The sequence below is a fragment of the Vombatus ursinus genome, unplaced genomic scaffold (assembly GCF_900497805.2).
Source record: "Vombatus ursinus unplaced genomic scaffold, bare-nosed wombat genome assembly UNPS02014173.1, whole genome shotgun sequence".
In the NCBI taxonomy this organism is placed as follows: Eukaryota; Metazoa; Chordata; class Mammalia; order Diprotodontia; family Vombatidae; genus Vombatus; species Vombatus ursinus.
Genome location: NW_020953951.1, coordinates 1,383,002 through 1,398,139, shown reverse-complemented (window position 1 = coordinate 1,398,139; position 15,138 = coordinate 1,383,002). Strand labels below are relative to the sequence as shown.

Below are 15,138 nucleotides of genomic sequence, written 5' to 3'. Positions count from 1 at the left end.
ATACAGTCACATGAATATTACAAAAATAACATTTCCGAAGGACCGAAAACTCTAACAACTAAATGCTTAACCTTTACTCCAGATAAAGTAGAACATGCCTTGCTCGTGACAAAGAGTGGTGGACTAATGTGTAGCATAAGAAATCCATTTTTGGGTGTGACCAATGTCGACATTTCTTTTGTTTGACTGTGCTTGTGTGATACTGAGTTTCTTTCTTTCTTAACTCATTTCTTAGTTTCTTTCTCTCTTTCCTTCTCTCTCTACCTCCCTTCTTCCTTCTTTTCCTTTTCTCCTTTCTTTCTTCTTTCTGTTCTCTCTCTTTTGGAAGTATGAGGAGATAAGAGAGAAAGAAATGAATGCTTAATAATTGAAAAAATAAGTTTTAAAAAGAAACCAATTGACAAAGTTGCAGTATGATTACATTAAATCAATAATTTGGACTGGATAACCTCTGGGGCCATTTCCAACTTTGAAATTCTGTGATTCAAGACTCTTTGATAAAGGATAAATTGAACAAAGGTCCTGAAGATATGGTGGTACAGGAGGAATGTCCTCAGGATCCAGAGAGTCCTATCAGTTCTGACAATGACCTTTTGCCTTGTGACCAAGAGGACTCTTAGGGAAAGAAGTTGATGATATCATAGGATCAGAGCTGGAAACCACTCAGAAGACAGAAGTCCTATAAACTGAAGGCCAACTATCTCCCAGAGTGGCTTGTTAGAAACTTACTTGGTGTATTTGTGAGTCACCAATATAGTCTTTAGTGGAATTATTTTAAATCAATGAAGAAAATTCTAAGTTTTGGAGTTTTGCAAATGTCATGGTTCATGTGATGTGTTAGAAGTTTGGAAAGAATAAAATGGGAAGAGTTTGTTTCCCATGGTTCTCTGTTTCCCTTCTTCAACTTTCACATTTGCTAGGTTTTAGAGCAGTTTTTTGGTTTTTAATTTGTATTTTTCACAAATGGCAAGGATTGTATTCCTGAAATATTTTTAAGTATATGTAAGAATTCTTGTTTTATTTTTTATGTATCAATGTACCTTTTAATTGTTATTCAGTCATCTCAGTCCTGTCTGACTCTGTGATCCCTTTTGGGGTTTTCTTAACAAAGATACTGGTATGGTTTGCCATTTTCTTCTCCAGTTCATTTTACAGATAAGGAAACTGAGGCAAACAGGTTTAGAGACTTGTCCAGGGTCACTCAGCTGGTAAGTGTGTGAGGCCAGATTTGATTTCAGGAAGATGAGTCTTCCTGACTCTAGGCTGGGTACTCTATCCACTATACCACCCAGCTGCCCTGTTCATAATAACCAAATGTAAATATAAAGAATGAAAACATTTATCAGCATTTGAAAAAACTCTACTTGGTGAATAGGTTCCAGAGAGTTTCTGTTGGCACCAGTTGCTCTACTCAGACAGTACTCAGTTCTTTCCCCCCACATAATTCCAAGCCTTGACTTATTTGATTAATTGGATCTTAACTCAGTTCACTGCGCAACTGTCTAAAACCTCCCAGCAATCACCAGCTACTAAAGCAGCCACTCTCAGGTCCCTGCACTTCAGCCATCCTTCTCAAGTACAATCCCTAGATCATCCTCCTTCCTCCAATTCCTGCGCTTCTTAGGGAGTCTGTCAACTTGCAGGATCATAGGATCTAGAATTGGAAGAGTCCTGGGCACTCATCTAGTTCAGGCCCCTATGTGGCAGATAAGGAAACTGAGGCCCAGAGAGGTGTGTTGACTTTCCCTAGGTGGCCCAAATGGCTAAAAGAATAGTCTGATAGAAAGCCAGGTGCTCTAACTCAAAATCCAGTATTGTCCCCACCCTACTCTTCCCTTCTGTCTGCCCCTACCCCACCCCCCAACCCCCACTCCTGTGATTCTCTATTGCCCTGACTTCCAGACTCTCTCACCATGTCTTCTAAGTCCAGCAGATCCTGCTCACTCTGGAGGAGCCCCAGGAGAGCCTGAAGAAGAAAGTGCTGCAACTTTGTGTCCAGCATGGTCAGTGGCCGTTGTTCATTCTCCACCTCAGCCTGCAGTTTCTCAAAGCCTAAGACTGTGTTGACTATCATTATTCTGTAGGAATCTAGAAAAAACAAGACAGCTAAGTTTGGAATCACACCCCAACTCTCAGACCTTTCATCTCTGTTTCCTGGCTGGGATGCCTTAGGTTCAGCAGGCTGCTGGAGGGGGTCCCTGCTTTATACCCTCTTCAACCTAGTTGGGTGTCCACATTCTCTGCTCTTAAGAATTTTACCCAGGTTATGGGGACCCAGGGAGGGGTCTGGGACCTTATTCTATCACCATAAAGAAGAGTAGCTAGCTACATGCCCTATTCCCAAACTCAGTCACAGGTGGTTTGAGTGGTGTTGTTCCTTCCTATAGAAAAAGAGGCATGGCTGAAGAGTCACCCAGCACTCTCCAAAGAAAGGACATTTTGTTTAGCATAGTTATCAACTATTTGTATACAGGCATCAATGATTTCTTTGATACTTCAGTAAATCTGTAGCCACATTTCACTGATTTTTTTGTTTTTGTTTTTGTTTTTTAGGCAATTGGGGGTTAGTGACTTGCCCAGGGTTACACAGCTAGTAAATGTCAAGTGTTTGGTCTGAAGCCAGATTTGAACTAAGGTCCTCCAGACTTCAGGGCTGGTGCTCTATCCACCTAGCTGCCTCCATTTCACTGATTATTCATAATAATAACTGGCATTTATATAGCACTTTGCAAGTGCTTAACAAATATCTCCTTTGATCCTTACCACAACCCTGGGAGGCAGGTACTATTATCATCTCTATTTAATTTTTATTTTTTAAAGTAATATATTATTTTTCCAATAAATGTAAAGACAATATTTGCCATTCATTTTTAAAATAAAATTATGAGCTCCAAATTTTCTCCCTCCCTTCCTCTCCCCCCTCTCTAAGACAGTAAGCAAATTTGATATATGTTATATATGTATGATATAGGTTATATATATATCATGTAAAATACATTTCCATATTAGTCATATTGTGAAAGAAGAAACAGAACAAAAGGAAAAACCACAAAGAAAAAGTTTGATAGTGAGAATAGTATGCTTCGATCTGCATTCAGACTCCATCAGTTCTTTTTCTGGAGGTAGATAGCATTTTCCATTAAGGGTCTTTTGGAATTGTCTTAGATCATTGCACAAAATGGCATAATTTCTTAAAAAATTTATGGGGGCAGCTAGGTGGCACAGTGGATAGAGCAATGGACCTGAAGTCAGGAGGACCTGAGTTCAAATCTACCTCAGACACATAACATTTACTAGCTGTGTGACCCTGGGCAAGTCACTTAACCCCAATTGCGAAAAAAAAAATCGTAAGAACACTCTACATACATAATAGGGGCATCTTGCCGAAGATATGAGAAGGAACTATTTCTGCAAATGGTATTCTAGAACTATTCACATATTAACAGTCAACTAATTAATTGAAATTTGTAGAGATTATGAGAATCCCACCTTGCTTATTATATATTGCCTAAAAAAAAAAGCACTTGGTTCAGTTGAACAAAATCCATCTTTAAAGGATCTCTTTTTTAACAACATTTCTTCCATGCATATATAAAAATTGTATGGGGCAGATAGGTGGCGCAGTGGATAGAGCTCTGGCCTTGGAGTCAGGAGGACCTGAGTTCAAAACTGGCCTCAGACACATAATGCTTCCTAGCTGTGTGACTCTGGGCAAGTCACTTAGCCCTAACTGACTCACTAAAAAAAAAATAAATAAAGTGAGGCATATAGAGAGAGATATCTCTATTTTATAGATGGAGTAACTGAGGCAGGATGCAGTTAAGTGACCTTTCCAGGTTCACACAGCTAGTAAGTGCCTTAGACCAGAATGAATTTAGGTCAGCTGACTTTAGGTCTATCCCCTGTGCCATCTACTGGCCTGATGTGAATATTTATGCCAATGGGGAATCTGACAACTGACTTACACTTACTTACTCCATGCAACTGTCATCCCTATCCTCCCAAACATCCTCCACAGATCCACCCTTAGTAGGGTGCAGTCCCCCAGCTGCCCATCTGTGGTCACACTCAGCACACAACAGATCCTGGACCTTATCCAATCCTACATTGCCTGGATGAAGTCTTTTAGAAAACTTACACACAACTCTTACCTGAGGGGACCTCCTGTTTAAAATCTCGCCACAAATGATCCCTTGACCCAAGACATGAATGACTTAATAAATAGTCTTGAGGTGGAAGGTGCAGTTTATTAAATAATGATATATCTAATGGGAAAGAAGAGAGTCTTTGTAAAGAGCTAGTCTACCTTTTTCTGAATTCTACCCCTCTCTGGGTCAAACAAAACAAGGTTAATCCCTCTTGCTTATAACAGACCTAAAATACTTGAAGACTGCTCTCACATCTTCTCTCCTCTAGGCTAACCATCTCTACTTCCCTGGCAGGGTCTACAGCCCCTCCATCTGCTCACCCTCCTCCTCTGGATGTATTCCCTCTTTGGCTGAGGTGTGAGGTGTTATGGAAGTCTGGGGACGCTGACCTTCTCTCCATGATCTCTAATCTTCCCTCTCAGAGAGCTAAGCAGAGCAGTAGATAGAGCCCCAGGCCAGCAGTCAGCAATCCTGAGTTCAAATATAGTCTCTGATATCTACTAGCTGCATGACCCTGGGCAAGTCACCTAATCTCTGTTTGCCTCAGCTTCCTCATGTCAAATGGGGATAATCATAGCCCCTCCCTCCCAGGCTTGTTGTAAGGTTCAAATGAGATAATAATTTCAGAGCACTTTGTCAGCACAGTGTCTAGCACATAGTAAACACCATAGAATGTTAGCTGCCATCATACAGAGCCTTCCATAGCACTTTCAGGCCAGTCTTCTTGAGTGCAAACCCTGCCCTGTGCCCCAGGCATGAGGGTCTCATGCAGCTACAAATAAGAAGGGCAGTCATGTGCCCAGGCATAGAGGTGCTGCCCAGCCCAGTCTCGTGCAGACTCTACCCATTTCAGGCCCTTTGAACTCTCAACTCTTGGATCATTGACACCTGAACACAGGAAGATTCACTCCCTGGAACCTGGGGAAGCCCCTTGGGCAATCTGGGTTTGTGCCTTGCCTCTACACTCAGAGGAAGAGAAGGGAAGGAACAGGTGTTCATAAAGCATTTACTATGTGCTGGATACTATACTAAGTATTTTACGAATGTTATCTCATTTGACATGTAGGACGTGTAGGGTGACAGATCCTGGGGCCCTACTGAGACAAGTTCCCTTGCAACCTGAGGCTGGTTTCCCTGCCAGGGTCACCCCCAGCCTTTGGGTGCTCTGCCTCCACCCCTTACATAAGCACAGTCCCTAGGAAGGGGCCCAGACCCACCTCATTGGTGCTGCTGTGATAGAACCGTAAGCAGTGTGGCCTTGGTGCTGTCATTCCCTCCTGGACCCTCCCTGTCCTGTGGACCCTGGCCTGCCCATGCATCCTGCCTCTGAATAGTTCAGGCTGCTTTTATCTCTGTGTTTAAATTGGGAGAGGCAGAAGAGGTGGGAACATAGGGGGAAAAAGTCACAAACCTGATGTGAAGCGCATTGTAGATTTTATATCTGAAAAGAGAAAATATCTGTTTCAGTTTTCAGAGGCCATCCATCCCCAGGATACATTAGGAATCAAGCACAGAACAACACTGCCCAGTTCAAATCAAAGAATCAAATCCACCTTGCACATTTCCCTGACTCAGTTTGTCTTCCCATCCCTATGGTTCTTACCATCCAGTCTGACAGGTGATTGGTTGGGTCAGTGCTAGACCTAACAATAACGGCTGACTTCTAGCTAGCGAGGGCTTAAAGTTTGCAAAGCACTTCTCATAGATTATCTCACTTGATCCTCAAAGGGGCCCTAAGATGTCTGGGCTACAGGTGCCATGATCCCCATTTTACAGATAAGAAGACTGGGTCCCTCAGCAATGTGGCCACAACACACAGCTGGTGTGTATACAGGAGGTGGGATTTGAACCAAGGTCTCTGCTGACCTTGAGACAAGAGTGGAGCTTCTTCATCTGTAAAAGGAGGTTGCTAATTCCTGCCTGTCTCACCCCTTAAGAGCCCATAGGATTCATTATGAGATTTTCCATTAGACAAATACAAAGTAATATGAAATGTGTAAGTTATGGTTGACATCTTGTTTAGACAGAAGGAGGAAAGGTACCAGAGAACAACCTGACAAACAGGTAGGCCTCAATATTCCTCTAAGGCCTTCATCTTTCTATCACCATCAGGGTGGGCAGAGTGAATGGAATGCTGGACAAGGAGACAGGGAGCCCACCTATGACGCAGAGTCATTAACAACACCTGGACTCCCTATCACACAGGGTAGTTGGGAGGGTCCAATTAGGTAATGTACACACAGTATTTTGTGAACCTTAAAGTAACTTCTCTGTGTGTACAACTTTTTGTTGAGTCATATTTTCAGTTGTGTCTGGACTCTTTGTGACCCCATTAGGGGTTTTCTTTATTTTTTAATTTTTTTTATGTTTTTTTGGTCAGGCAATTGGGTTAAGTGACTTGCCCAGAGTCACACAGCTAGGAAGTGTATTAGGGGTTTTTTTGATGGAGACACTGAAGTGGGTTGCCATTTCCTTCTCCTGCTCATTTTACAGATGAGGAAACTGAGGCAAACAGGGTTGAGTGACTTGCCCAGGGTCATACAGCTAGGAAGTGTCTAAGGCTGAATTTGAACTCTGGTCTTCCTGCCTCTGAACCCAACCCTTTATCTACTGTACCACCTAGCAGCCTGTATACATATGTGTACATATATATGTGTATATACATGTATATACACACATACATATAAACACATGTACACACATATAGAGGGTATCTCAAAAGCTATTAAAACTTTAAATTGCACTAAGAGTTTTCAGGGCAGTTTTCTTAACCTTGTTTGACTCAGTTTCCTCTTCTGTAAAAATGAACTGGAAAGGGAATGACAAACCACTCTAGTATTTTTGCTGAGAAAACTCCAAACGGGGTCATTAAGAGTTGGACATGAATGAAATGAATGAACAACACAAAGGTCTTTGGGACACCCTGTGTATATTTTAGTTCCCGAGATTTCATTGGTATTGACAATAGCCAATGAAGAAATTCCCTCTACCAGAGATTTGCTTGGTGCACCTTGAAATTAAGTGTTTTGTACAGGGTCCCACGACCAGTACATGTCTCAGGCTATTCAAGAATGCAGTTCTTCCAGATTTGGAGGCAGGCTCTCTAGCCATTCCATTTCCTTCCAAGTTCTTATCATTTCTTAAGTTCTATCTCCTCTATGCTACATAGAGGGAAAGAATACTTAGCTCTCTCTGGGGCTCACCTAAGCGGAACCTTCAGCTGAATCAAAAACCAGAGAGGGCAGTTTCTCAATTCTAGGGAACTAACAGTGTCCTTGAGGAGCTACGTGGACAGTGGTCCCCTGGATGGGCTGTCAAGGGCTCACTGGGCTCAGGGGCTAGAAAGACAACCAACCTTGTCACTCACCTTTAGGTGGGAAGGTTTTCTGGTTCTTGTCTGGAAGTAGAAGAACATCTAGATAAAGAAGAAAATGGTTACAAATGATAAAATTCAATGCAGTTGCAGCTATGGGGGAAAAGGGACAGGGTTCCGTTGTTGGAGAGGCTATAAATCAGTGTAGCCTTTTTAGAAAGCCATCTCGCTCTATTCCATAAAACCAATCGTACCCTTTGACTTAGGGATTTCACTGCCAGGATCATTAGTGTTGGAAGAGAAATTGAGAGATCCACGAGTTCAACACCCTCATTTTGCCAATAAGGAAACTGAGGCTGAGGACTTGATTTTAAAGTTGATATTGCCTTAGTGCTTTAAGGACCCATGATTTCATTGCGGTGGGCACTTCCTCCACAATCATGGACCATAACCTATGTGGCCAAATTGCTGGTGATGAGAAGCCTCCCAATTTAATCAGACTGGTTCTGAAGTGATGGACATACTTGGGGCCCATACTCAAAACTTTTTGAGGTCAGAATGATCTGTCAGGACCTTCACTGAGAACCCAGGGCTGCCACAACGCAGTCATGACACATCAGAGGAAGACTTAAATGGAGGAAGGTTGTAATTCAAATGGGAAAGAAAAGGCCATTCTGTACAAAATGGAGCTGCTTAATAAAAAAAAATGAAAACGACATATATGTCCAACAACTGAATTAAAGAAAAATGTCACACTTCAAAGTGATTTCAGAGGGAATCTAGTCCAAATTGTGCCTAAGCAGGAATCTATGGTCTCCTTGACCAGTGGTCATTGAGCCTTTGCTTGAATACTTTGAGTTTTGGGGAGCTCCCCACTTCATGAGTCAATGCAAGAGAAATATGAAGATTTCTCTTCCGTTATAAGATAATTATTATCTATTCCTAATTTCTAGCCATTGTCTCAAGGGAGATTGTGACATGATGGAATAGATTGGGGCATGTCAAAGTCATGGAATGTTTTTGGGCAATTAAAAATATCAAATATGAAGAATATAAACAAATATAGAAAGAAGGAAGGAAGCAAAGGAGTGGGGAGAGAATAAACATTCATTAGGCTCCTACAATGTTGCCGGCACTGTGCTAAGCATTTTACAAATATTATCTCCTTTAATCCTCACAATAACCCTGTGAAATAGATGCTATTATTCCCATTTTAGTATTGAGGAAACTGAAGTAGACAGAAGCTAAGTGACCTCCTAAAGGTCATTTGTAAGTGGTTACTTATAAGGTCACAAATTGTGTCTGAGGCCAAATTTAAACTCTAAGTGATGCAGAGCAAAATAATAAACAGAAAATTTGAGAGTTGCAAGGGATCTCAATGAGTATCTGACCTAACCCACACCTGCAAGTGTTAGAACACAGTTAATACATTAGAATACTCTGTTAATCATTTCCCATTTATCTTTTATATAATTTGTTTTGTATATATCTATTTGCATGTTTTTCCCCCATTACAGTGTAAGCTACTTGAGGGCAGGAACTATATTTTGCCTGTTTTTTCTATCCTCAGCACTTAGCACAATACCTGCCACATAGTAGGTGCTTCATAAATGTCTACTGATTGACTAAATATGAGTCTATGAAAACTGACATCATCAAAAGCTTATGAGTATAAGAACAGGTAAGAGACTGGGGGGGGAGTGGCTGCAGGAAATAAATTACTGTGAAGTTTTTGTACATGTTTCTACCTTTTATAAAAATGTAAATAATTTGGATTTCACAGTTTTATTTAGCATTTTCTTCCTCACATGTTGTGTCCTGAAATTATCCTCAGGGATGCCTCATTGAGAAATGGGAGATCTTGAAGTGATGCCAGTAGAATAGAGATTTTGTCATACTGGTTGGCCTGTTGATTGACTGATCAATAAACATTTATCAAGGACCAACTATGTACCAGACCCTGTGTTAAGGGCCGGGGTAAGCTAGAAAGCCTTTGAGCAGAGTCCTAGGTCTGTTGTCTAAAGGCCAGCTTAGCTCAGTGTAGAGAGACTCACTCCCTGGCTGGCCACAGGGGGGATGAATTCTGGTCAGGACAAGTCTTGGAGACCATGTGCTAAGATGCTGTGACCTGCATGTTTGGAAGGAACAACCAAATCAATGAGATGGGAGACCTTTGATCTACAAGTATTGTAGTTGGTATGAAGTTTATGGTAATCCAGAAAAAGAAGGATGACTGGAAGGGGAAGAAGGAAAAGGAAAAAGAATAGCTATTCTCTGGTGCCCCTAAAGCCTCTCCTGCCCCCTCACCTGGGTAGTTGGAAAACTCAGTGAGGAGAAGACTAGCCTCCTTTTCCCAGCCCTCTACCTGAGCCTAGAAGTGAGCCCTCAAACCTAAGATTATATGTGTGGGATAGAGAGGGACAGGGTGGTCTCTTTAGATGTCATCTACCTAACCATCTGGGCAGCTGAGTTCCCTAAACACCAGGACATATACTATGGTAACGCCCCCTCCCATTCTCCACCTCCCTCAACCCTTGGTAGGAGAAGGGTGGTTTATGGCAAATTTTCCTCCACCTTTCCATCCTCCCCACCCTGGTTCTTCTGATCCAACTTACTCCACTGATCCTGGATAATCAACTTGGCAACTTGGAAAGCAAGTATACTGCCCTCAGGGACAGTCACTGTCTTCATTGTGTTCAAGCTCCCTTGACCCTCACCCTGGGGAGAAAAGGAAAGAGGGCAGGCGTCACAGATCTAGAAGTGGAAGAGTCCTCAGAGCTCAGCTCATCCAACTCTCTCATTCTCAGGAAATCCCATCTCAGATGAAGGGACTTGCCCAAGGTCATACTGTTGGAATCTAGACTCATGTCCTATGACTCCAAATCCAGTGCTCAGACATGGCTAGGTTTACAGCAGGGATCTGAAGATTAGGGGGTGGAGGAGAGGGAGGAGCAGAAGTCAGGATGGAGGCTGGGTAGGAGTCAGCCCCCAGTTCTCTGTGTTGGGGAGAGAGGGAATGAGAAGAAATAGTAGGCAGGGACAGAGGCTTTGAGCTACAATCTGGGTAGGGCCTTGTCAGATGCAGCTGTGACTGAGGACAACAATCCTCTCTCAGTTATTTGCAGGTGTCCCCTAAGCCATTTCTCCACAGCTTTTCAACCCCAGGCTGGCTCCCTCTAGTGTGTGTGTGTGTGTGTGTGTGTGTATGCTTCCTCATCAGACAGTCCTAGGAAGTCTCATCACATTTAAAGGAGCTGCCTGGAGTCACAAGGAAGGGAATGAAACAGCTTCCTGACTTGCCCTACTGCATTCCTAACCCCAACTGAAGTTCTCTTGGATTATCTGCTATTTGATGAATATCCACACCCCTGAGAATGAGTAAGCACCAATTACACACAGTAGGACTTGCTATTTTTAATGGATATGCTCCAAACAGGAAGCAGGAAAGGGACATGGACTTGGAGTCTTCAGGTCCATTCCAGGTCTCCAGCTGCCTGCTGGGAGTCTCTGGGGATATGGGGCTAAGCCTAGAAGGTTACTGGATGCTGGAGTACTCAGACCTTCCTCCCTCCCTGTGCCCATCTCTCCAAAGTATGTTCTAACCTGGACACACGAGGCCCCAGGAATGGTGATCTTCCCAAAGCCTTCTTTCTTTCTGGACCTCTTCAGAATGGCCTCTTTCTGGGTCTTCACGGCTTCTGTCACAACATACAAGTTCTCTCCACGTTTTCGAAGCTCCTGGAAGATGGAGGGCTCTGGGGTTTTCAGTTTCCTGTAGGAGAGGAGGAGGGAAGGCAGCAGGTGAGGCATTTGGGATTCCCTCTCCCATCCCTCTCCGTTATGACCTTGCTCAAGGTCATCTCCAGGTAGAGCATGTTTGGGTTTCACCATGCCAGTGCCTTGGGGGTAATATGGTGTGAAGTGGTGGTAAGGACTCAAAGGATAGTTTGTGCACATGTTTGAAAGGCCTAAAGACTGGAGCCAAAAGGACTCCTGTCTCCTATGAAGGCAAACATATTTTAGGAGGGATATCATTAAGGCAGAGCTATCCAAAGAAGGGCTACCAAGATGACGGTGAGTTTAAAAAAAACACAACTAAGTGGCATAGAAACAGCTGAAGGAACTGGAGTTGTTTAGCCTGGAGAAGAGAGAGTTTATAGGTGACATGATCATCCCTATCTTAAAATATATGAAAGATTGTCCTGGGGCAGAAGGAACAAACTTGTTGCCTTCTAGCCCCAGAGGGAAGAAATAGGACCAGTTTAAGAAGTCCCCAGGGAATGTATTTCAGCTCAGAGTAAAGAAGAACTTCCTAAGAAATAGAGCCACTCAACAAAGGAATGGGTTGCCTGGTGAAGTAGCTGGTTCCCTCTTGCTGGAGGCCTTTATGCACAGGCTGGGGATGCTACAAAGAGGACTCCTAACTCAGGCAGAGCACCTGACTAGATCCCCCTCTGAGATCCCACACCCTCCACTAGGATGGCTCTAACCTGTGTCAGGTATTACCTCCCACTGTTCCCTTTTGGGTCCTCTATATCAGAACTAACTCCACCCCCATGTCTCTCTGCACCCTCTCCTGCCTCCTGCCTTTGCTCCTGCTGCCCCAGGGCCTTGGGATACCTTCCGTCGCCACCCCCATCTGCATCTGTGAAGTCTCTGCTCTCCTTCTCAGGATGAAGCCTTCCCTGTCTCAGCAGAATATGATGTTTCCCTCCTCAAATTCCTCATAACACTTTATCAGAGAATCATAGATTTACAACTGGAAAGGACCTTAGAGGTCCACTACCTCACCCTCCTCATTTTACAGATGAGGAAACTGAGGACAGGAAATGTTAAGGGACTCATCCAACCTCATACAGGTAACGAGCAATAGAGACAGGATTGGAACTCAGGTGCTCTGATTTCAGAGCCAGTGCCTTTGCTACATGCACCTGAAGAAGAATAAGAGGTACAGTGGGATAGGTGCAAGTGAGAAAAGGGACTCAGAGAAGGTTTTTGAAAAAAAAAAGATTTTTCATCGATATCTTTTGCTCTTACATCACCTAGATTTCCTCCCTGTGTCCTTCCTCCTCCTCCTTCCAGAAAATCATCCTTTATAACAAAAAAATCTTTAAAAAGATGAAGAAAAGAAAAAAAAAGTTCAGGAGAACACTGTATAGAGTAACAGCATCTTTGTGCTAAGTCTATCACCACAGAAAGAAATGACGAAGTCTGAATGCAGATTGAGGTATCCCATTTTCACTTTTTTGGTGGCTTGTTCCTTTGGGTCTATTTCTTTTTTGGCATGACTAATATGGAAATACTCTACATGATTACATTTAGATAACCTATATCAACTTGCTTACGCTTTTAGGGAGTGGGGGAAAATTTAGGACTTAAATTTTTTAAAAAAATGAATGTGAAAAATTGCCTTTACATGTAATTGTAAAAAATAAAATACTATTAAAAAGGAAATATGGAATTCTTTCCTAGATAATTTTTGTTTTGGGGGTTATGAAAGACTGAGTTAATGAGTTCAATTATTCCTGATTCTTCCTTGTTTTGTCTGTTCCATTGCTCTACTTTTTTTTCTAAACAATATCAAATGAGTTTTTTGATTACTGCTTTGTAATATAGTTGAGGTCTGGAAGTGCTATTCTTCCGTAGATTCTGCCTTTCAAAAATTATTTCCTTTTATATTCTATATCTTCTGTTGTTCCAAATGAATTTTATTATGCTTTTATCTAGCTCTATACAAAATCCCTTTGGTAATTTAGATGATGTAGCATTGAATCTATAAATTAACTTTGGTCGTATTGTCATTTTTATTACATTGGCATGGCCCAGTTATGAACATTGACTAGTCTTCCAGTTATTTGAGTTTTTTTTTAGGGATCATTTTGTAATTTAATCTATACAAGTATCAAGTACTTTGGCTCAGAGAAAATCTGAGGAGAGACCACTTTCACCTGCATTGATGGTTCAGGAAAGGTGTCATAGAGGAGAAAGGAGATTCAAAAGCAAGAGATTAAAAACAAAGGAGTGAAGCCAGCTTTGAGGTCATTGACTAGTGTGGTACCTAGTCTCAAAGGAAGAAGGGAAGCCAGTGTTCCTGCTTTAAGAAACAAAGAAGCAAAGACTCTGGAAGTGAGAAGATTGAAGATGGATACCCTTAAGATAAAGAAGGTGGCTGGCTATTTTCTTCTACGTAGGACAGAGGTATGTTCTACTTAACATGTGTGGAGTACTGGGAATGGAGTTACCTATACGGGCCGCACGCTGGCCTTCTGCCAGTCGTGCGCCAGTACCTACTTCCCTTAAAAGAAGTACACCACCAGAGTCTTACCCACGCCTGGGTCCTCGGTCCTCAGCCGGATCACCACACAGAGACGAGCCATCAGGAGGCACCAACACCAGAGCTTTATTCAGAGGCCAACACAGCAAACCATCATAGCAAGCCCAAGCAGCAAGGCCAGAGCAACAGGCAGGAGCCAGGGGAGAGCGCACGTGTGTGTTCTGACCACGCTTGTTCCTAAGTACCTACTTAGCCCCTCCTCCCCAGCCCGCTACTAGCCAATGATTGTAGGGTCAGATACCGGAAGGGGCTGTCTGAGTTTAGCACACCAAGGAGGAGGGAGTGATGTAGGAGGCTAGGATTGGATACAGGAAGGAGGCATCTGGGATTGACGCATAGACAAGAGTACGTGACCTAGGAAGTCAGACTCAGGAGGGGACTGGGTCAGTGCTGCACAAGGTCAGGAAGGTCACAAGAGGCATCTGGGGATGACGTTGCATATAGGGAGGGGACTAAGCAGAGGGAGCTCAGTCCTCTGCCATCCCACTCCCACGTGGCACCGCCCCTTGCCTCAGGAGCTCAGGCTCGGCTACTTCCTAGCACCCAGCTTATCTCATAGCACTGCCCAATTGCCTCATGGCTTCTCCGTATCCAGCCCATCCCAGTACACACGACTCTGTCTACCACAGTCCCTGCCTCGACTTCCAAAATACCCAGATCTTACCTTACCCATGCCACAGCACCCAACTGGCAGCTGCCAACATCAGACAGTCCCTCACAGTTACCTACCGTGGCCAGTTCCAAAACATCATAGAAAAACTAAGCACAATCATCAGAACTGATCAGAACCCTCAGTCCATGCTTTTGATCTACGTGGGGAATGAATGATACCGCCATTTTTCTCTCGGAGTGATTATATCAAGTATGACTCCAGGGCTCTAGGTAAATGAGGCAGGGACCCAGGTGGTGTTTTTGTTCCTCTTTCTAGTTGGCACAAGTTTCTTCAGGAACATGTGCATCCTGGACATGAACACTGGGTTATTCAACTGGGGCCAAGTGTCAGCTCACAGCTGGGTGCCAGAGCAAGCATTTAATCAGTACTTACTATGTGCCAGGTATCATGCTAAACACTGGGGATACAGATACAAGCAAAATCAAAGAGCCCTGCTCTCAAGGAATTTACATTCTAATGGAGGAAGACAACAGTCAAAACAGAGTTGAAAAGGACCCAGGGAGGACCCATGTGGGGGCATGGTGTTGAAGTCTGGGGACTGCTTAGAAGGTAGCTCTTTAGACATGTGAGGGGACAGTGACACTGGCCATAGACAGTTCAAAGGTTCCTAGTCTTCAGGAATATTGTCAGTTCTAATTATTGTTGCCCCTGTGACAACCCCAACTTGTTG

General features: G+C 43.2%; 1 protein-coding gene across 1 annotated transcript in view; it reads right to left on the bottom strand.

The window, feature by feature from the left end:
• LOC114041441 (gasdermin-D-like) overlaps positions 1-15,138 on the bottom strand; it is a 39,816-nt gene that overhangs the window by 12,105 nt on the left and 12,573 nt on the right. Inside the window, exons 4-8 of the mRNA XM_027859898.1 lie at positions 11,065-11,233; positions 10,077-10,179; positions 7,516-7,563; positions 4,184-4,192; positions 1,913-2,106 (exon numbers count right to left, since the gene is read on the bottom strand). Coding sequence (XP_027715699.1) covers positions 1,913-2,106; positions 4,184-4,192; positions 7,516-7,563; positions 10,077-10,179; positions 11,065-11,233 — 523 coding nt within the window. The remainder of the gene's footprint in view (positions 1-1,912; positions 2,107-4,183; positions 4,193-7,515; positions 7,564-10,076; positions 10,180-11,064; positions 11,234-15,138) is intronic.